Here is a 21660-nt window from a genome sequence, read left to right as displayed (position 1 = left end):
CGCTGAAGGATTAGTATCTGAGGCGCCGAACTACATTTCCCAGCATCCTCGGCGAGCAGACCGGAAGTGTCTCATGCGTTGCTGTAGCAACTGTAGGGCGCCGTGAGAGCGGGGAGAGGAGGAAGGAGTTGATAAGGTGAGACAGAAAACATTAGAAATGTCCTGACTAGCTTCTATTAAAGAGCCTTGCCCTCCATAATAGCTGAACATGGAGCTCCTTCATTGCCTGTCTACAGGAAGGACATGGAGAGCACATGCTCTGTAATTTACAAGTGACTCTGAGGTAGAGTTGCCACCTCATCCCTTTAAAAAGGAACACATATGAATTACACAGGTTCTGAGGTTAATTTAATGCAGGTAAGGCACCAAATGAGTCTAATTACCACCTTAATTAGCCACAGAACCTGTGTAATTAATATGTGTTCCTTTTTAAAGGGATGAGGTGGCAACCCTACTCTGAGGTGACATTTGGTTGGATTTTTTTTTTTTTTTTTTACCATATGCACAATGAGGTGCGTCTGAGTGTGCATGTCTTTTACGTTTTAGGGCAGCGTAATAATTTCAATTGGCTGTCCAGTGCGTGTGAAATGCGCCTGAAAGGCCTCGGCACAATTTTTTAGATTGCGATGCACCAAAACACATTGTACTGCGACACCAAATGTTTTTGGTGGACGTGAACGCACGTGTGTTCGCCAGATGCCTGGAGTGCCATTAACCACTTACCAGGCATTTTCTGGCACTTTTTGTTTACAAGTTTAAATCAGTATTTGTTGCTAGAAAATTACTCAGAACACCAAAACATACATTTTGTTTTTAGCAGAGACCCTAGGAAATAAAATAGTGATCGTTGCAATTTTATATGTCACAGTATTGGCGCAGCGGTTTTGCAATATTTTTTTTGGGGGGGGGGGGGATACAGTTTAATAAATAAAAACAAAACACAATATATACTCCAATTTTTTTGTATAATGCAAAAGATTATGTTGGGCCGAGTAAATCGATATCTAACATTTTAAAATTTCACACGCTCGTGGAATGGCGACAAACTATGGTATTTAAAAATCTCCATATGTGACACTTTAAGCACTTCCCATCCCAGCCATAGTCATATGACGTCCTCAGAGGGATCTCCCATCCTGGGCGGGCGTCAGATGACGTCTTGGGCTCCTCGGCCATCTAGGGGGCGCGCGCCGCGTCACTCGATGTGGCTGGGCACCCGTGATTACTGGCAACAGAGCCAGTGACATGGATCTGTGTGTGCAAACGCACAGATCCGTGCCCTGTCAGGGGAGAGGAGACCGATGGTGTGTTCCCAGTACAGAGGAACACCGATCGGTCTCCTCCCCTTGTGAGTCCCCGCCGCCTACAGTTAGAATCACTCCCTAGGACACACACTTAACCCTTTGATTGCCTCCTAGTGTTAACATCTTCCCTGCCGGTCACATTTATACAGTAAGGAGTGCATTTTTATAGCACTGATCGCTGTATAAATGTGAAATATAACTTTTTGTTATAATAAATATGCCCCCAAAAAATCTATAAAAAAATAACATTTTTCCACAGTTTAGGCCGATACGTATTCTTCTACATATTTTTGGTAAATAAAAAACACTTTTATTCCTATTCCAAGAAATTTTAACATTCCTTGTAATAGAATTAAGCAGTGGCGGCCCATCCATTAGGGGCGCCCAGGCGCCGCCCCCTCTATCCATGGTCGTTACATCCTAATTAATGCTCTATGATCCACGGCCGCTACCCCCTATTCATGCGTCCGGCCCCCTTTTGGGATGACGGGCGCATGAATTACAGCGGCGGGGGTGTTTTTTTGAAGCACCTGATCAGAGCCAGAGGCTCTAATAGGCTTCAAAATAGGTTATGCTTTTGGTGGAGTATTGCGCCATTGAACCCATCCAGGTGTTTCAACAGCGAATTAATATTCTCTGTTGCAACACTGATCCTCCTCCCAGCCAATCAGGAAGCAGGTCTGATACCCGTTACCTGGTTGGCTGAAATGACAGGCGATCCTATTGGACGCCAAGGAGGAGGGGAGGAGACGCACGGCAGAAGCGAGAAAGAGAAAACACAGGTGCCACTGCACGATGCCTGCCAATGCCCGATGTGCCCTCCAATGCCTGATCCCCGCCACTGCCCAATGTGCCTGCCGCTTAGATAGGGTAAGTGCAGGTGGACCGTCAGACAGCAAGGGGGGGTGGTTTGAGGTGCCGCGCGCGGGGGGGGGTTGTGGTTGTTTACCACCCCACAAACAAAAAAACACCAGCCGCCACTAGAATTAAGGATGACAGTTCCTCTTTATCGAGAGAATTGTGGCGGCCCAAAATCTCTTCTGTACCTTTATAAGCAAAAGATAGAAAAATAAAAAAATAATTGTGTACTTACAGCCTGGACCAGAAGTGACGTCATGATGTTGCTCCGGTCCTCCAAGGCCATAGAGTCAATCAAAGAGTATCTACTCTTTGATCGCCTATGGGAGCAGCTGGCTGCACCATCAGATCGTTTCTCTGGCGAAGCAGCGGAAACGTCAGGCCCGAGAAAACACCGGCTAGAGGGGGGTTTGTCCCCTCCCAATCGCTTCGGAAAAACCATTCCAGCGGCTCAAGAGCCACTAGGAACAGTTTCATGAGAAAGCCATCTGTAAAAAACGATACCAGGATTGTGGCTGATACCTCTAGCCATAATCCTGGTAATCAGGTTACAAATAACAGCGTACTGTACATATACGTATTGCGGTCGGCAAGTAATTAAGAATTATTGACACCTCCAGGTGTCTGCAGAAGGCAGTGCATTTTTGCATGGTGCCGGAAAAAGCAAAATTTTGCATTCGCCCCGGCACCGCACATGGGGGCATATTCACGTAGATCGTCACAAAATTGTGCGGGCGTAACGTATCTCATTTACGTTACGCCTCTGCAACTTACATGGGCAAGTGCTGTATTCTCAAAGCACTTGCTCCATAAGTTGCGGCGGCGTAGCGTAAATCACCCGGTGGAATTCAAATTCGGCGGGTAGGGGGCGTGTATCATTTAAATGAAGCGCGCCCCCGCGCCGAACGAACGGCGCATGCGTCATCTGTAAAATATCCAAGTGTGCATTGCTCCAAATGACGTCGCAAGTACGTCATTGGTTTCGACGTGACCGTAAATGACGTCCAGCCCCATTCACGGACGACTTACGCAAACGACGTAACTTTTTAAAATTTCGACGCGGGAACGACGGCCATACTTAACATTGGCTGCGCCTCATATAGCAGGGGCAACTATACGTGGGGAAAAGCCTAACGTAAATGTTGTAACTTTACTGCGTCGGCCGCACGTACGTTCGGGAATTCGCGTATCTAGCTAATTTGCATACTCAACGCGGATTTCGACGGAAGCGCCACCTAGCGGGCCAAAAAAAAATAAATGCACTTAAGATCCGACGGCGTAAGAGACTTACGCCTGTCGAATCTAATGGATATCTATGTGTAACTGATTCTAAGAATCAGTCGCATAGATACGACGGCGTATCTGGAGATACGCCGTCGTATCTCGGTTGAGAATCTGGGTCATGGTGTGTACAAGCCATCAGACTGGATATTTAAGGGAGTCCAAGGCCCCATTTACACTTATGCCGCGTACGCACAACCATTTTTCATGACGAGAAAAATGCAATTTTTTTAATTGGTCGTTAAAAACAATCGTGCGTAGGCTCCAGAGCATTTTTCTCGAAAACGAAAAACGGCATTAAAAATTTAGAACGTGCTCTTTTTTTTCTCGTTTTTTACGTCGTCGTTTTTCTCATTGTGTCAAATGCCCTCTGAAAAGAGATTCACTGTGGATCACTTTTCAGCGGGGCGTAGGTATCACCTCATGTATGAACATATGCATGTCATGCTTTTTTTATACTAAAGTAGTGGAAGGCTAGAATCTCTGTTAGTTTTTTATTGCCTGACATACAAAATAGGCAGCACTTTAAACAGTCAGGTCCATAAATATTGGGACATTGACACAATTCTAATCTTTTTGGTTCTATACACCACCACAATGGATTTGAAATGAAACAAACAATATGTGCTCTAACTGGAGACTTTCAGCTTTATTTTGAGGGTATTTACATCCAAATAAGGTGAACGGTGTAGGAATTACAACAGTTTGTATATGCGCCTCACACTTTTTAAGGGACCAAAAGTAATGGGACAGATTAACAATCATAAATCAAACTTTCACTTTTTAATACTTGGTTGCAAATTCTTTGCAGTCAATTACAGCCTGAAGTCTGGAAAACAGACATCAGCAGACGCTGGGTTTCATCCCTGGTGATACTCTGCCAGGCCTCTACTGCAACCGTCTTCAGTTCCTGCTTGTTCTTGGGGCATTTTCCCTTCAGTTTTGTCTTCAGCAAGTGAAATGCATGCTCAACCGGATTCAGGTCAGGTGATTGACTTGGCCATTGCCTAACATTCCACTTATTTCCCTTAAAAAACTCTTTGCAGTATGTTTCGGGTCATTGTCCAGGGATGGACTGGCCATTGGGACTACAGGAAGTTTCCCGGTGGGCCGGCTTCAGTGACAGTGGACCTCCGCTCCTCTGTCTCTCCCTTCCCGCAGCGCTCACCTCCTCTCCCTCCCCACAGAGCTCACCTGGGGGGAACAGAGAAGCAGGGGGAGGACCAGAGGAGCAGGGGGGTGACAGAGGTGCATGGGGGAGGGGACAGACAGCTGACTCAACAGCTATGGCCTGGGAGTTTCTCACATCTGCCTAATCTTGTCTCATAAGGGGGAGCACCGAACTGATTCTTTGCCCCGGGTGAAATAATGTCTAGCTTCCCCACTGGTACTGCCTATAAGAGTACCAGTACCAGCCGTTCTACTCTAATAAAGTAGAACGTCTAGTGAAGGGGGAGATCTCAATATGAGATCCAAAGAGCTGTCACTATCAGTGAAGCAAGCCAACATTAGGCTTAAAAAAAAAAAAAAAACATCAGGGAGATAGCAAAAACATTAGGTGTGGCCAAATCAACTGTCTGGAACATCCTTAAAAAGAAAGAACGCACCGGTGAGCTCAGCAACACCAAAATACCTGGAAGACCACGGGAAACAAAGAGTTCTTTCCCTGGTGAAGAAAAGACCCTTCACAACAGTGAGTGGATTTCTTTTTGTAAAGAAGCCCCATTAACTTACACGGGGTTTTTACACACACTGGAAAGCGGCACTGCATCTGATGGCAAGTGGCACATTCAGCTGACAAATAACCCACCGCCAAATTCCCCATTAACTCCGAGACTACATTTCCCCCCCCCCCTCATCTTTTTTTGGGGAAGGTGAGGTGTCCCTGAATGGCAGTTTGGAAATGTGGTCACCCTAGTAGCACATGTCATGGCACACACAGATACACACACACACACACACACACACACACACACACACACACACACACACACTCACTTCTTACAAACCCTTTTATGGCTTCAACTTTAATATGCTTCAGAAATGTTGTTCTACTAAACTATTATGTGCCTTAAATTGAAATATGCTTCAAAAATGTATCTAGAATATGCTATTATAGTGCTGCAAATCTAATCTGCAGCCAATATTTATTTTAAATAAACTATTATATGTCTTGCAATGCAATAAGCTGTAGATATATTTTGTAAGAAACTGTTATATGCCTTCCAGTTGTTTCCAGCAAACAATAAGTTGTCTTTCATTGTAATATGCAGCAGACTTTGTAAAGTGTGGAAGCACATGGTTGTTTCTGGTTAGAGTACACAATCAAAAGAGTGATCATTTGTGGTATTCAGCTTACTGTGTATTACACAAGAATTGCAATGATGGATATAATATATGTATTATTTTTTTTGGTTAGTTTTTGGTGCATTAAACATTCTCAAAAAGTAATCAATATTTTTTGTTATGCTTCCTGTGTGTAAGAAATCCAGTAAAAGGAGGAATAAATACTTATACATGCAGGACAAGTATCGATTATGTTTTCTGCAGGCTCTGCGTAATATACACATAAAGATGAGGTATTGGCCTGGTTTGTAATAATCTTGAATGCCTCCCCATAATTGGAATTAATCATTGGTATGTAGGGTTACACCAAAACCACATTTTTAACCACCTCAATACCAGGCACTTTCACCCCCTTCCTTCCCAGACCAATTTTCAGATTTCAGCGCTGTCACACTCTCAATAAGAACTGTGCGGTCATGCTACACTGTACCCAAATTACATTTTTATAATTTTGTTCGCACAAATAGAGCTTTCTTTTGGTGGTATTTATTCACCACTTGTTTTTTCATATTTTACGATAAGCAAAAAAAGAGCAAATATTTTGAAAAAAAATATATATATATATTTTCTACTTTGTTTTAAAAGAAATCCAATAAAATCGAATTTTGTCATAAATTTAGGCCAAAATTTATTCTGTCTTTGGTAAAAAAAATCCCGTTAAGTGTATGATAAGTGGTTTGCAGACAGATGTGCGCAGATAATCATGTACAGATGTGCGCAGATAATCATGTACAGATGTGCGCAGATGATCACGGACATATGTGTGCAGATGATCATTGGGACAGATGATTTTACTAGGACATATCATGTTTTTACTGTGTGGGGTGACACCGTTGTGATCAGGGTGTAAAAAAACAGCTCATTCTCACTGATCACCTTCAGCTGCAAGGATCCACTCTCCATTTCCTCACTGTCAACTTCCATGTGGGGAGAGGGAGAGCCGATTGCCTAACAACCGGGTCTCTATTTATATCACATGACGGCTGTGATTAGACACATCCATCATGTGACCAGGAGGGCCAATCACAGAGCCCTCCTGCCGATCTGAAATGCGCTGTGTTCGGGCGACACGAGCGCATCCTCTCCTTTTGGGGGATGTTCCTGAACATCCACTCAGAAGGGGGAAGCGTCCACCCAGCTTTATATGTGCAATGGCCGGGTGGGAAGTGGTTAAGAACGGGTACAAGTACCGATACTTTTTTGAAGTATTCGCCAATCCCGAATACCAATACTTATTTTAATTTCATGTGACAGTGGCACCAATATGCAGCACTGATAGGTTATTTAATTTTTATTTTTTTTATTTTTTTTGTAATTTGTAATTTTTTTTTTACAATGCTTTCTTCTTTTTTTGGGGGGGGGAATCTGAAGTTTGAAGTCCGCTCTCCGCTGACATCACTGCCATCAGTCGAGGCATCTAGGCAATTAGGGAAGGATTACTGCTGACTGACTGACTGACTGACTGACTGATTCAATCATCAGGACTTTTTCATGATCTACTCACATATATTAAGAGTTTCTTCACCAGGTTTTTTGCTTGATTGTATATGTACGATTCACATTGCACATCAGTTAATACAAGTGCATCAGTATTTATTCATTTATTCAGTTGAGGCATCGCGTCATCCCATCTTCCCAAGTTTGGATCCGCCAGCTGCCTTGATTGATGGCAATCTCAGCCTCTCAGTGAGCCGCTGGGAGGCTGAGATGGCCGCTCCCCTGCCCCTCCACAGCTCAGCGTCCAGTGAGCATGGAGGAGCAGAGAGGAGAGACACTGACTGACAGACAGCAGCTCTCCACTCTGGATCTGTTAGAACCAATGTTCAGTGGCTCGGTTCTCAGTGCAGAGACAGCGGGGGACAGATGCAGCATCCACCTAGGAACTGCAATTATGAATTAAAATAAAAAATCCCATACTTCTCTTTTAATCAACCCTATTGGGAGGAGTCTTTGGTGAGATATCAGGGGTCTAAACAGACCCCTGACATCTCCCCTTTCAGACAGAGAAAGAGACTGAGGACACAGATTCCCCAGTACTTTTCTCTGCAGCCTCAGCTGCACTGAAGATGAATGGACAAGAAACACTGGCTCCTGTACATTTATAATGTCAAGCATCCAGCATCCATACAGTTTATAATGAGCATGAATGGACAGAGTCAGTTATTATTGATTCTGTGCATTCGTAAAAGAAAGAATCCGGTAAATGACATATTTACTGTCTACTTTCTCCGCTCTCCATCCTGACAGATCGTAGACAGAGGGGGACCGGAGGAGCATGAAGAGGGCAGAAGAGCGTAGAGACGAACATGGACGGGGACTGGAGGAGGACTGGAGAAGGAATGGAGGGGGACTGGAGGACGCAGGGGACAGTCGGGGATGATCAGTGCGGCAGTGATGGGAGGTACAAGCACTTATCTCCCTGTTTAGATTTCAATAAAGTAACTGAAAGCCACGGGAGGCAGAGGAGGAAAAGCGTCTGTTTTATTGAAATCTATACAAGAAGATCGATGCTTGTAACTGTACGCAACCGATCGTCCCTGACTGCCCAGGTATCGGTTTAGGCATGGGAACATTTGCACGAGTACAAGTACTCAGGCAAATGCTTGGTGTCGGCACCGATACAAGTATCGGTGCAACCTTAGTATGTAGCACACCCTTGCTACTCAATCACGAAAGCGCTAGATACAAAAGTCAATCTGTTATTTATTTTGAGGGTGACACATGCATAAAAAATTTATGGTGGTACACCCTTAAAATAAAAACCATACCCTTGTCCTTTAGGAAAGTCAGACACTGTATTATAAAACCGACCACTTTTTCGCAACGAGTGTCTGGTTTTGATATTGAGAGGGAGACACCTGCCCAAAAACAACGAGTGGAGTACAGCCCACTTTCAAAATCTGACCTTTTTGGTTTTGAATGGATTTTACAGCGGTTACAGAACTCCAAAGAAATTGTAATTTGGGAAATTAGGGAACAATTTGAAATTGAGGGACTGCAAGGACAGAAATGATTGGATGTAAGGGCATTTATTGCATAAGGGCTGTGGATTGGGACACATCACATGTAGGGGCATTATTTTGTAAGAGATCTATGGGGAGAATCATTTGTAAAGGGCTTTTATTTATAAAAGGTAATTTTTAAGAGAGTTGATAAGCATATAGGATGTGGGGCGTGCATTGGTAACGAGGCTCTGGAGAATATAAGATGTATGATTGTTCAATTGCAAAAGCGATGTGAAGAGCTTCAGATTTCTGGGGGCATTCATTTGCAAAGGAACTCTGGAGACATTAATTTGTAAGGGAGCTTTAGGAAACATCAAATGTGTGGATATTCATTTGTAAGGGAGCTTTGGGGACATATGCATATGTTCAAGCATTCATTTGTAAGGAGAGCTTCATATGTGGGGCCAGTATGGGAGCTCGGGGGAGGGGCATTCATTTGTAAGGGAGCTCTGGGGGTATCATATATTCAGGGGGCATTGATTTGTATGGTGCGCTCTGGGGGCATCATATATTCAGGGGGCATTCATTTGTAAGGTGTGCTCTGGGGGCATCATATATTCAGGGGGCATTCATTTATAAGGGTGGTATGGGGGCATCATATATTCAGGGTGCATTAATTTGTAAGGTGCGCTCTGGGGGCATCATATATTCAGAGGGCATTCATTTGTAAGGTGCGCTCTGGGGGCATCATATATTCAGGTGGCATTCATTTGTAAGGTACGCTCTGGGGTATCATATATTCAGGGGGCATTCATTTATAAGGGTGGTATGGGGGCATCATATATTCAGGGTGCATTAATTTGTAAGGTGCGCTCTGGGGGCATCATATATTCAGAGGGCATTCATTTGTAAGGTGCGCTCTGGGGGCATCATATATTCAGGTGACATTCATTTGTAAGGTGCGCTCTGGGGGCATCATATATTCAGGTGGCATTCATTTGTAAGGTACGCTCTGGGGGTATCATATATTCAGGGGGCATTCATTTATAAGGGTGCTATGGGGGCATCATATATTCAGGGTGCATTCATTTGTAAGGTGTGCTCTGGGGGCATCATTTATTCAGGGGGTGTTCATTTGTAAGGTGCGCTCTGGGGGCATCATATATTAAGGAGGCATTCATTTGTAAGGGGGCTCACGGGTTATCATTTATTCAGGGGGCATTTATTTGTAAAGGCGCTCTGGGGGCTTCATATATTCAGGGGGCATTCATTTATAAGGGTGCTATGGGGGCATCATATATTCAGGGTGCATTCATTTGTAAGGTGCGCTCTGGGGGCATCATATATTAAGGAGGCATTCATTTGTAAGGGGGCTCACGGGTTATCATTTATTCAGGGGGCATTTATTTGTAAAGGCGCTCTGGGGGCTTCATATATTCAGGGGGCATTCATTTATAAGGGTGCTATGGGGGCATCATATATTCAGGGTGCATTCATTTGTAAGGTGCGCTCTGGGGGCATCATATATTCAGGGTGCATTCATTTGTAAGGTGTGCTCTGGGGGCATCATATATTCAGGGGGCATTCATTTGTAAGGTGCGCTCTGGAAGCATCATATATTAAGGAGGCATTCATTTGTAAAGGCGCTCTGGGGGCATCATATATTCAGGGGGCATTCATTTGTAAGGTGCGCTCTGGGAGCATCATATATTAAGGAGGCATTCATCTGTCAGGTGCGCTCTGGGGGCATCATATTTTCAGGGGGCATTCATTTGTCAGGTGCGCTCTGGGGGCATCATATATTCAGGGGGCATTCATTTGTAAGGGCGCTCTGGGGGCATCATTCAGGGGGCATTCATTTGTAAGGTGCGCTCTGGGGGCATCATAAGTAAGGGCAGTTATTTGTAAAGGAGCTCCAGTGGGTATTCATTTGTTAGGGCGCTGTGGGGCACCATAAGTGCATGCATCTATTAGTAAGGAAGTTGTGAAGAACATCATATTTAGTTATTTAGAAGGGAACTGTGGGTGGCATTCATTTTTAGATGACCAGATGTAGGGGCATGTATTTGTACGGGGAGTACAGTGAGTATTGTTTTAGTGGCATTTGTAAGCAGACTGTTTAGCCCTCCTCTACATTGGGCATTTAGCCCCTGTGCCTCAGATTCTGGCATTTCTTTGCGGGTGGGCACACAGGTGAATTGTATAGACCTGCCAGCAGTCTGTAAACATTTACAAAGCAGAAAATACTGCAGCTGAATGCTGTGCCAAGTGCCTAAGAACGAATGCCCAGAACACAAGATATCGGTGTTCCAGCCATTGGTCTCTGGGCGCCAACAACCCTAAACGTATGCAGCCAGTGCAAATCCAGACTGCTTGTTTGTTGTGAGATTTGTTGCGTTGTACATTCTGATCAATCTTACAATTTAATATCGTTTCTCCCTGTTTTTCTCTCTGAAAGATCATTTTGAAAAATGAAATGTATTTGCCAAAATGATATCAAGCATATGTAGAAATAAACCTGGTTCCCTGTCATATGCCCCATCTGCTTGTTAGTTATTGGCAAGGTAGTAGTTTTTTTTATTGTGCTTACTTACATTTTGATTAAAGACAAACTCCAGCAAGCATTCTAGTCTCTCATATGACCACGTAATGGAATTACATTCTACAAAATAAACAAATGTCGCTTTGTCGCTACCTGCAGGGTACATATGCAAAGCACAACGTACTTCTTGTGGGTGGTTACTCTTCCCTAGGGTGTCATGGCTGTGTTTGCATGGACCAGTCGAACAAGTTTGGTATATACAATGCAGCCGGAGCTTTGATCGTATATGAATCGTGCGGTCAGTCAGAATAAGCTAGTGGAATAGATGAACATGACATTCACAATATCAATGATTGTGAAGTCACCTAGGTTTAAGAGAAGTGCAGGATAATTAACCCCAAAACCAAAAATGTATTATATTGCAGCTTAACAATCGTGTGGTGGCTGCATTTGTTTCTTTTTAGGCATTTACCATAAAGAAATAAAACTTACCGTATATACTCGAGTATAAGCCGAGTTTTTCAGCACATTTTTTTGTGCTGAAAATGCCCCCCTCGGCTTATACTCAAGTCACCTTTTTGCGCCTGATCTCCCAGACTTTGGGGACCTGGTTCTGGCCGGCTATAGCTCCCCTGGACCCGAAACAAGGCACACATGTAGCCCTAGTTCTCCTCTACAAGTGTGCAAAGTTTGCTGTCTGGGGGACCTATGGCCGGGGAGCCGGGCACCCCTTCTATGTTAAACGTAAGTCTAGTCATGGACACAGTGAGGCATGGGCACAGTGAGGCACAATGAGGCACAGTGAGGCATGGGCACAGTGAGGTATGGGCACAGTGAGGCATGTGCACAGTGAGGCAAAGTGAGGCATGCAGATGGACACCCTAGGCTTATGCCACGTACACACGACCATTTTTCGGGTTGTAAAAAATATATATTTAATGTCATTAAAAACTATCGTGTGTGGGCTCCAGAGCATTTTTCACGATGTAAAAAATGGCCATTAAAATTTTCGAACATGCTCTATTTTTTCACGCCGTTTTTAACGTTGTAAAAAATGGTTGTGTGTGGGCTTTAACGACGTGAAAAAAAACGTGCATGCTCAGAAGCAAGTTATGAGATGGGAGCACCCGTTCTGGTAAAACTAGCGTTCGTAATGGAGTAAGCACATTCATCACGCTGTAACAGACTGAAAAGCGCAAATCGTCTTTTACTAACACAAAATTAGCAAAAGCAGCCCCAAGGGTGGCGCCATCCGAATGGAACTTCCCCTTTATAGTGCCGTCGTACGTGTTGTACGTCACCGCGCTTTGCTAGAGCATTTTTTTTCATGAACGTGTGCAGGCAAGGCCTTTTTTACTGATCGGGTTAAAAAAAAAACATTGTTTTTTTCTAGACCATTAAAAATGTAATTTTTTACAACCCGAAAAACGGTCGTGTGTACGCGGCAATATACTCGAGTCAATACGTTTTCCCATTTTTTTTGTGGTAAAATTAGGTGCCTCGGCTTATATTCGGGTCGGCTTATACTTGAGTATGTGCAGTAATCATTTTAAGCACCCCTGTCGGCATTAAATGGTCTGTCACATCCCTGAAACTGCAAGAGAGCTTTTCTGTTGAAAAACAAACCTGCTGATTGGATCACTGGATGAAAATAGCAGATAACCTAAAATAAAAAAAATAACACAAAAATCACATCTAAGAATTTGTGTGCTGCAATATAATACATGTATGCTTTTTAATACTGCTTAAAAAAAAACAATCCTATTTACCCATGTCGCTGTCCCCTGCCAGCTGCCGGTCCAGGCATCTGGGTGGATCCTGACCATATGGTCGGGATTTTTTTTAGAGTCTGGACTGGGTCTGTGATGTCAGTCTACAGCGGGCTTTAGCCTGCTATCTGCTGAAAACTAACTGCACCCCTGTGACTTTCAGATGAAGTATAGCCAAAAAAGCTTTGGCCCCTTTAAATTGGACCACTATGATATGTTTTTGTTATTGACTGTCTACTCTGGATGTGTTTATCCTTTCATAAACTCTTGATCAAAAAGGAACTATTCTTTTATTTTCGCTGAGGCGCTGTTGTTTGCAACTGTCAATTCTGTTCCATTGTTAAAGTGGCATTAAACCCAAAAGCCAAAAGGTAATATGTTGCAGCTTACCAATCCCTAGATGTGATGACTGCATTAGTTTTCTTATGTGGGTCTTTTTTTTCCCTTTATTTTACCTGGTGATCCATCCAGCAACATACTTTCTGTCTTAAAAGGGTTGTAAAAGTTCATTTTTGATTTTCTAAATAGGTTCCTTTAAGCTGTTGCATTGTTGGTTCACTTACCTTTTCATTCGATTTCCTTCCTAAATGTTTTTTTCCTTTGTCTGAATTTCGCACTTCCTGTTCCTCCTCAGTAAGCTGTTCTGGCTGACTAACCCCCAGTCAGATGATGGGGGCAAGCTTACAGGAAGTGAGAAATTCAGACAAAGAAAAAAAACATTTAGAAGGGAAATTAAAGGAAAAGGTACCGTAAGTGAACCAACAATGCACTAGCTTAAAGGAACCTATTTAGAAAATAAAATAACAAACCTTTACAACCCCTTTAAGGTCCAAGCACACGATCAGACTTTTTGACAACAATTGTACGACGGACCTGTTTTAGCAGACAATACGACAGTGTGTACGCTCCATCGGACAAATGTTTTGTGTTTTTCATTGGACAAATGTTCGCTGTGAAAACAGACAAACTTTCCGGCAACAAATGTCCGATGGAGCAAAATACGATTGTGTGTACACAAGTCCATCGGACTTAAGTCCAAAGTACAAACACGCATGCTCAGAACCAATGCTAAAGATCAGCCAACAATAGCAGAATTTGCCCAAAGGGGTGGCGGTAAAGAGCAGAAAAACCACGTGATTTGTTAAAAGTTGGCTGAAAAAGTCCTGCCGTGTGCATGCATACCAAGTTCACGGACAACGCCCTTCGGACCAAAATCCACAGAAAAGTCAAATGGAAGTCCGATCGTGTGTATGAGGCTTTAGGCGTCCAGTGCGTCTCTGCACCGTATTCAACCTGTGCCTGGACTCCCTCCAGATACCTGCCCGTATTCTATCCATTCCTATATGTGCTCTTACTATGGAGGCTCTAGAAATTTAGATTTAGGAAGAGAGATGAACTTGGGCATGTTCGGGATCCTAGTCCCAACCCACCTGCCCGATCCCGCCAGGAAGCCGACACTGCAAACCACTAATAGCAGGCAGCGAAACATTTCCCAGTCTGTGTAGCTGCGGACTGGGAAATGTGTCACTGACGGTAATTAGCCGTGTTGGCTTCCTGGCGGGATCGGGCAGGTGGGTTGGGACTAGGATCCCAAACATGCCTGAGCCCATTTCCAGTTAGGAATGTATTATGAGGTCCCTTGGCGTGGGTACTGCAGCTTCTGCATGTTTTTGCAAATGTGTGCAAACAAAATCCTCTGTTTTTAACATAAATATAAAAAGACAGGACAATTTGGTTGTTTTTCAGGCTAAACACTTAGACACAGTTCACACTGGGGCGACACGACAGGCGGCTCAGCCGCCTGACATGTCGCGTCCCATTCAATGCAACGGAACCGTTCTAATAGGAGCGACGCAAGTCGCTCTGACTTAGAAAAAGGTTCTTGTACGACTTTGGGGGCGGCTCGGGGCGACCTGCATTGACTTCTACACAGAAGTCGTTTTGCAAATCGCCTCTGAAGTCGTCCTCAGGACGACTTGCAGAGTCGCCCCCGAAGTCGTGCCGCTGCTGTGTGAACCGACTCTTACCTGACACCTCTAACGCTGTCAAACCTTCTCTTTTCTTTTCCTGATCTCACAGGAGACACTAATGCCGCGTACACACGATCGGTTTTCCCGTCGGAAAAACCTTGGATGGTTTTTCTGACGGAATTTCGCTCAAGCTTGTCTTGCATACACACGGTCACACCAAATTCCGCCCGTCAAGAATGCAGTGACGTACAACATGTAAGGTGAGCCGAGATCAATAAAGTTCAATAGGCAGTTCGGCTCTTCTGCTTGATTCTGAGCATGCATGTTTTTTTGCGCGTCTGAATTCCATACAGACGAACGTTTTTTCCGCTAGGAATTTTTTCCATTGGGAAGTGAAATAGTGAACCTGCTCTCAAACTTTTGCTGGCGGAAATTCAAACAGAAATAGTGAGATGGAGCAACACGGTCGGAATTTCTGTCCAAAAGCTCACATCTGACTTTTTCTGACGGGAAAACCGATCGTGTGAACGCGGCGTAAGAGCAACAGGAGCCGGAGCCATAAAACTCCTGTGAGGAGGGAGCAGGGGGCATGGCTTGCTGGTGCTGCAAGTTATTATTCTAAAGCCCTGTACACACGACCAGGATTCCCGGCGGTATAAAGTCCGCCGGGAATCCCGAAGGGAAAACAGAGAACCTGCTCGGTAACTTTCCTCATGTACACACGAGAGGTTTTCCCGTCGGGAATACAGCGGGGAGAGCTTTGGCCAGGAATCCCGGCCGTGTGTATGCTCCCTCGCAGTGTTTCCCCATAGGAAAACTGCCGGGTTTAAAACCACTCGGAATCCCGGCGGGAAAATAGAGAGCAGGTTCTCTATTTTCCCGCCGGGATTACCGGCAATTTTCCTGTCGGGAAAACTGCGAGGAAGCATACACACGGACGGTTTTCCCAGCCAAAAGCTCTTCTGGCATTTTTCCTGGCAGGAAAACCGATTGTGTGTACAAGGCTTTATAATTCTACAGCAATTATATAGTGCCAACAGTTTAGTCAGCGCTTTACAACATAAGGGCAGACAGTACAAATGCAATGCAATTTAATACAATAGGAATCAGGGGGCCCTGCTTGTTGGTCTTAGTCCGAAAGGTGTGATCTTCCTGACATAATTACTGACTCTTTTCCTATTGTAAGGGCCGGGTCACACCAGAACACAGAGTGGAAAACCCATGTTTTGTGTGCGTCTCCCGCATCATGTTCAAACCACACTGCACTTGCGATCTGCAGAGGGTGTCAGTATTAATCTAATGACACCCCAAACACAGGTCACAAACGCAGTGCAGTAGTACCATGCAATGTGGTTGCAGTGACTTCACAAAAGTAGTGCATGTACTTCTTTTGGTGTGTTGTGATTTCATTCTCTTTAAAGTGAATACATTGCGAGTTCCTGTGCGATTCCTGGTGTGAACCGGCCCTAATGCCGCGTACACACGATCATTTTTCAGCATGAAAAAAAAAAATTAGTTTTTTAGCATGTCGAAAAAACTACGTTTTCCCAACTTCATCATTAAAACGATGTTGCCTACACACCATCATTTTAAAAAAATTATCTAGAAAAGCGCGGTGACGTACAACACGTACAACGGCACTCTAAAGGGGAAGTTTCATTCGCCTTTGGGCTGCTTTAGCTGATTCCGTGTTAGTAAAAGACGATTTGCGCTTTTCTGTCTGTTACAGCATGATGAATGTGCTTACTCCATTATGAATGGTAGTTTTACCAGAACGAGCGCTCCCATCTCATAACTTGCCTCTGAGCATGCGCAGGTTTTTTACGTCATTTTAGCACACACATGATCATTTTTTACAACCCGGAAAAACGACATAGTTTAAAATGACGTTAAAAAATGCAGCATGTTCTAATTTTTTTTTTGTCTTTTTTCAAAACCTGAAAAATGATGTGAAGCCCACACACGATCATTTTAAATGTTTTTTTCATGCTGAAAAATGATCGTGTGTATGCGGCATCAGGGTTTTTAGGGCCAGATCCACAGCCAGCGGGCTTAACTTAAATCTTCCTATTTAAGTTACACCGCCGCAAAATTTCTACCTAAGTGCCCGATCCACAAAGCACTTACCTAGAAATTTTCGGCTGTGTAACTTAAATCTGTCCGGCGCAAGGCGTGCCCAATCTAATGGGGCAAGTCCCATTTAAATTAGGCGCGCTCCCTCGCCGGACGTACTGCGCATGCTTCCGACGCGATTTTCCCGACGTGCTTTGCGCAAAATTACGTTACGCCGAGTTTTGTGAATCACGCCGGGTAAAAAAAGTTGCGTCGGGAAAAAAAAGAGATGCAGCGGGAAAAAAAAAAATTTAAATTTTTTTTTACAGCGTCGCGGGAAAGAAGAGTCTACTTTTACATGGTGTACTAACTTTACACTTTGTAAAAGTAGCCCTAATTTTGCGTTTGCAAACTAACAACTTACGGAGACTTCACGAAGGGAAACCGCTTCGTGGATCTCCGTAAGTGCTAATTTGCATACCCGACGCGGAATTTCGACGAGAAATGCCCCCAGCGGCGGCCGAGGTACTGCATCCTAAGATCCGACAGTGTAAAACTATTACACCTGCCGGATCTCTATGCGTAACTGATTCTGTGAATCAGTCGCATAGATAGAAACAGGGATACGACGGTGTATCAGTAGATACGCCGGCGTATCCCTTTTGTGGATCTGGCCCTTAGTGTCTACTTTTATGTGTTGCGTGTTCCTGTAGTAACAAGAAATTTTGAATGGACTAACCCTTTATATAATGAAACTAAATAGTATTTTCAGCTTATAAGATAGTGGCCATCATGTGTCCTGGTGTTACTGCTGGTTTGTAATGCACATATTTATGAGAAATATATCAGTTTTAACTAGCATTTGCTCTGAACATTATGTTGTACTATTGTCTTGTTTACCAATTGTTATTGCCTATGTGTAGGGTCTGAGAAGGCTGAATCGGAAATGATGATGTCATCAGAGCAGCTCTTCTGTACTCTTCCAGTCCAGACCTTTACTAGAAGGAAGCATTCAGACGCAAGAAAACTGACATTCAGCGCTTTTTCAGTGGGGGTGGAGTTTTACAGGCTGCTGAAACCGAACTCTGCTACTATCATTCCTCATGTAAGTTGCACTTTTTACAGTTGATTTCTATACCTAGAGTTCTGCCTGTGTTTATTAACTATTTTCTATTATCTTGGGTAGGGTTGCCACCTCATCCCTTTAAACCCAAACATATATGAATTACACAGGTTCTGGTTCAGGTTAATGCAGATAATGCAGATAATGCAGGTTATTGCAGATAAGGCACCTAGTGAATCTGGCCCTCAGTCTTTTCTTTACAGGTAATTGTATTTCCCTTTAGATTGGGGACAGGGTCACTTTACTATTTTTTCCTTACAGAGCTGTTCTGTATCATTATGTCCTCAGGTACCTGTATCACATTTTGAAAGGGACTCAATCAACCAATTATTTAAGCATTTGGCTAACCCACAGGGTTCTTGGCTTGTTTTTAGTTAAGTTAAATACTAAATAATTCTGATTTTCCAGCTAATATAACATCCAGAACAAATTTATCTCTTTCATGTGGCGAAATCAAAGTGACGTGTTTCTAATTTTGGTCCCTCCTGCTTAATGTTAGTATGCATACCGGGTTCAGATTTGTTGATCAACAGAGTAAAACAAATTGTCAATTAATTTGGTATTTGCATTTGATTGGAACTTTTATTAAGAAAGTAACGTTTAAAATACATGGTAAGTTTCATGAGTACGTAGTCCTATAAACGTATGTGCACATAAAATATATGTCGGCGTTGCCATAGCATTCACATTCCCAGCCTGAGCCGGCCTCTTGGGATCATGGGCTGTCTTGTCATTTTGTCTGCAATGTGGTGAGTGGTCAATAACACTGTTATTCCAGAAAGGACCTATACGATGTTCTATAATTTTATGACTGTCATTAAAACATATGTCTGTTATTATGTACATATTGAGAAGGCTTTTAGAGCAGGTCATTGACCCAAAACATTTGTACCACACATCATTTGTCCTGTAATCAAGCAGCTGGAGGCCTCACACTGTGTAATTATATTGCTAAAAATTCTTCACAGAGAAGTTAAAATGTACTTGCTCATCCATTTATAAACTACAGAGCTGGCCTGACGAATCCTTTAGCTCACTGACGGCAAAACCTTTTTTTTTTCAAAGCTATTATGGCAGTCTGTAAAGAATTTCCATTGACTTCATTTTGCTAGACTTCCCAATACCATTGCTGTTAAGATCTCTGAATGTAAACCATTAACACATTTTTGTCTGAAAAGAAAGAGGGCTGCTAATATGCACATTTGCTCCTACACCAGAGATCAAGATTTTTTATTTTTTTGCTTGTACTGTAAAACTTGGCATTCGAGACAATTTGTTTGTTAAAGGAGAACTACAGCCAAAGCTTGTTTGGTTGTACTTCTTCTGTGGATCGCAAGAGTGCATTTTTTTTTCACTCCTGTGACCTGTTTTTAGCTAAAGCCCGCTGTCAGTTGATGTCACAGAGCCGATACAGGTTCGGGAAAGATTGCGACTATTTGTTCGGGATCCCCCCGCATGCTTAGATCGGGACCTGGCTCTGGGCCGGTCACTCCCACCCTCTCCGTAGCCCAGCGCTTCGGTGAGAGCGAGGGGCAGAGCAGAGACTCTGTGACTGACAGTCACCAGCTCTCTACTCACGGAGCTCTGAGAACTGAGCAATTGGCAGTGTTTGACCGCTCAGTTCTCGTCTTAAGCCTCATACACACGATTGGATTTCCATCGGACAAATCCATGGAATTTTTTTTTTTTTTTTTATAAATTCTTTATTTTTTTCATAAGTTTCTCAACATTATTTCAGATAGGCCCCGTACACACGACCGAGTTTCTCGGCAGAATTCAGCCAGAAACTCGATCGGAGCTGAATTCTGCCGAGAAACCCGGCCGTGTGTACACTTTCGGCCGCGGAAGCCGACGAGTTCCTCGTCGAGCCAAATAGAGAACATGTTCTCTATTTCCTCGTTGTTCAATGAGGAAAGTTGGCTCGCCGAGATCCTCGGCGGCTTCACACAGAACTCGACGAGCAAAACTATGAGTTTTGCCCGTCGAGTTCTTCGGACGTGTGTACGTCATAGACATAATCATACATATTTGTAATTCCACATTTATATTACATCCTTAATTGTATACATTCTATTACCACTCAACTTATTACAAAACTCCTCTTTCCTTTTCTTCCCCACCCGTCTCCCACCCCCCCAAAAAAGGGAGAACCCCCAGCCTCTAACCGTGCCCCAGTCCCCCCTCCCCCCACTACCAACCACCGCATTCCCTCTTCTATCAACTTTTGTCTCTTCTCTATACGTCATGTCGGGGGCCCATGTCTTACATTACCTACCATCTTGATCCTTCATTGTCAGAGTGAGATTCTCCATTTGTTGGAATTTTGTGTGAAGGACGTTGGCCGTGAACATAGTCTGCATACAGACGCTAAGAAAAGGGGGGGGGGGGGTAATACCGCACTAAGAACAGAATAAGAAAAATACAGCTGCACCAAAAAAAATCTAAATATCTATATGGCAATCAAGGAAACATCAAAAAAGTAAGCTGTGTTACTAAATCAGTGATAACATAAAATAGATAACCAAAAGTGGGAAAAAGCTTGATGGGTGACAAAAAACTTCATTCAGTAATGTATTGAGTCCATATGAAGTTCAACCAAATAGTGAAAAAGGAAGATTTTTTTTTTACATAAAATAGTCCAATTAAATGAGTAGAGGTCCAGAGTAGATCAACCTTCATCGAAGGGAAGTGGAGGGGGAAGAGGAGATGTGGGGGAGTCCCAATTGAAGAAAAAAATCTCACTCTATGAGTGGATACCCTTAATGAATCAGGTGGACCCCCTAAAGAGCAAGGTCATATGCACAGGCACAAAATGATCTCTGTGTCCTGGATCTCCGTGCTACAGCTCGATCTCCAAAGTCCTCGATGGAAAATGGAACCACCGGTCCTTCAATCTAAGGGGAACGCCACTAGGCCACCAGGCTGTCAGTAGAAAAGATAAATGGTCAGAAAGCGGTGACGTTGAAAACTACAACGAACTGGCTAAATTACGTTCTATGCTACCGCGCATGCGTCAAATTGTTATCGATTATGCGTGGTAGCATAGAACGTAATTTAGCTGGCTCGTTGTAGTCTTCGACGTCACCGCTTTCTTGATATGCAAAAGAACGGCGGGTCTTTTTTGTGGCCGTGTGTATACATGGCTTTTTAAGGCAAGCTTGGCAGAAATCCCGTCGGGGAAACTGACGATTTTCAAACGGATTGGATTCCTGGCCGTGTGTACAGGGCTTGAGTCATTGAAAGTATAGCATAACTTCTTTCCAAGAGATCTCAGTACTCCTTCTGGCAATGCCTTCATCAGCCTTTCTCTCCAGAATGCCAGCACTGTCTTTATTTAGGCTTCATCTAGACTGCTGTCCCTGGGATAAGGCAATCTTGGAAGTCCCTGCACCTTGGCAATAGCTTTTATGTTGGATGTGTGTATACAGGTTGTCCCACACAGCTCAACACTCCTGTTGATACTCCCTAAT

General features: G+C 43.6%; 1 protein-coding gene across 1 annotated transcript in view; it reads left to right on the top strand.

The window, feature by feature from the left end:
* The window catches only part of LOC120917656, a 333509-nt gene continuing 311849 nt past the window's right edge, over positions 1 to 21660 (top strand). The window contains exons 1-2 of the mRNA XM_040329109.1: positions 1 to 136; positions 17991 to 18172. Of these exons, the coding sequence (XP_040185043.1) occupies positions 18014 to 18172 (159 nt within the window). The 5' untranslated portion in view covers positions 1 to 136; positions 17991 to 18013. The remainder of the gene's footprint in view (positions 137 to 17990; positions 18173 to 21660) is intronic.

This window comes from Rana temporaria, chromosome 11 (assembly GCF_905171775.1).
Source record: "Rana temporaria chromosome 11, aRanTem1.1, whole genome shotgun sequence".
In the NCBI taxonomy this organism is placed as follows: Eukaryota; Metazoa; Chordata; class Amphibia; order Anura; family Ranidae; genus Rana; species Rana temporaria.
Note: the sequence above shows the minus strand (reverse complement) of the source record. Positions and strands in the feature narration are given on the sequence as shown.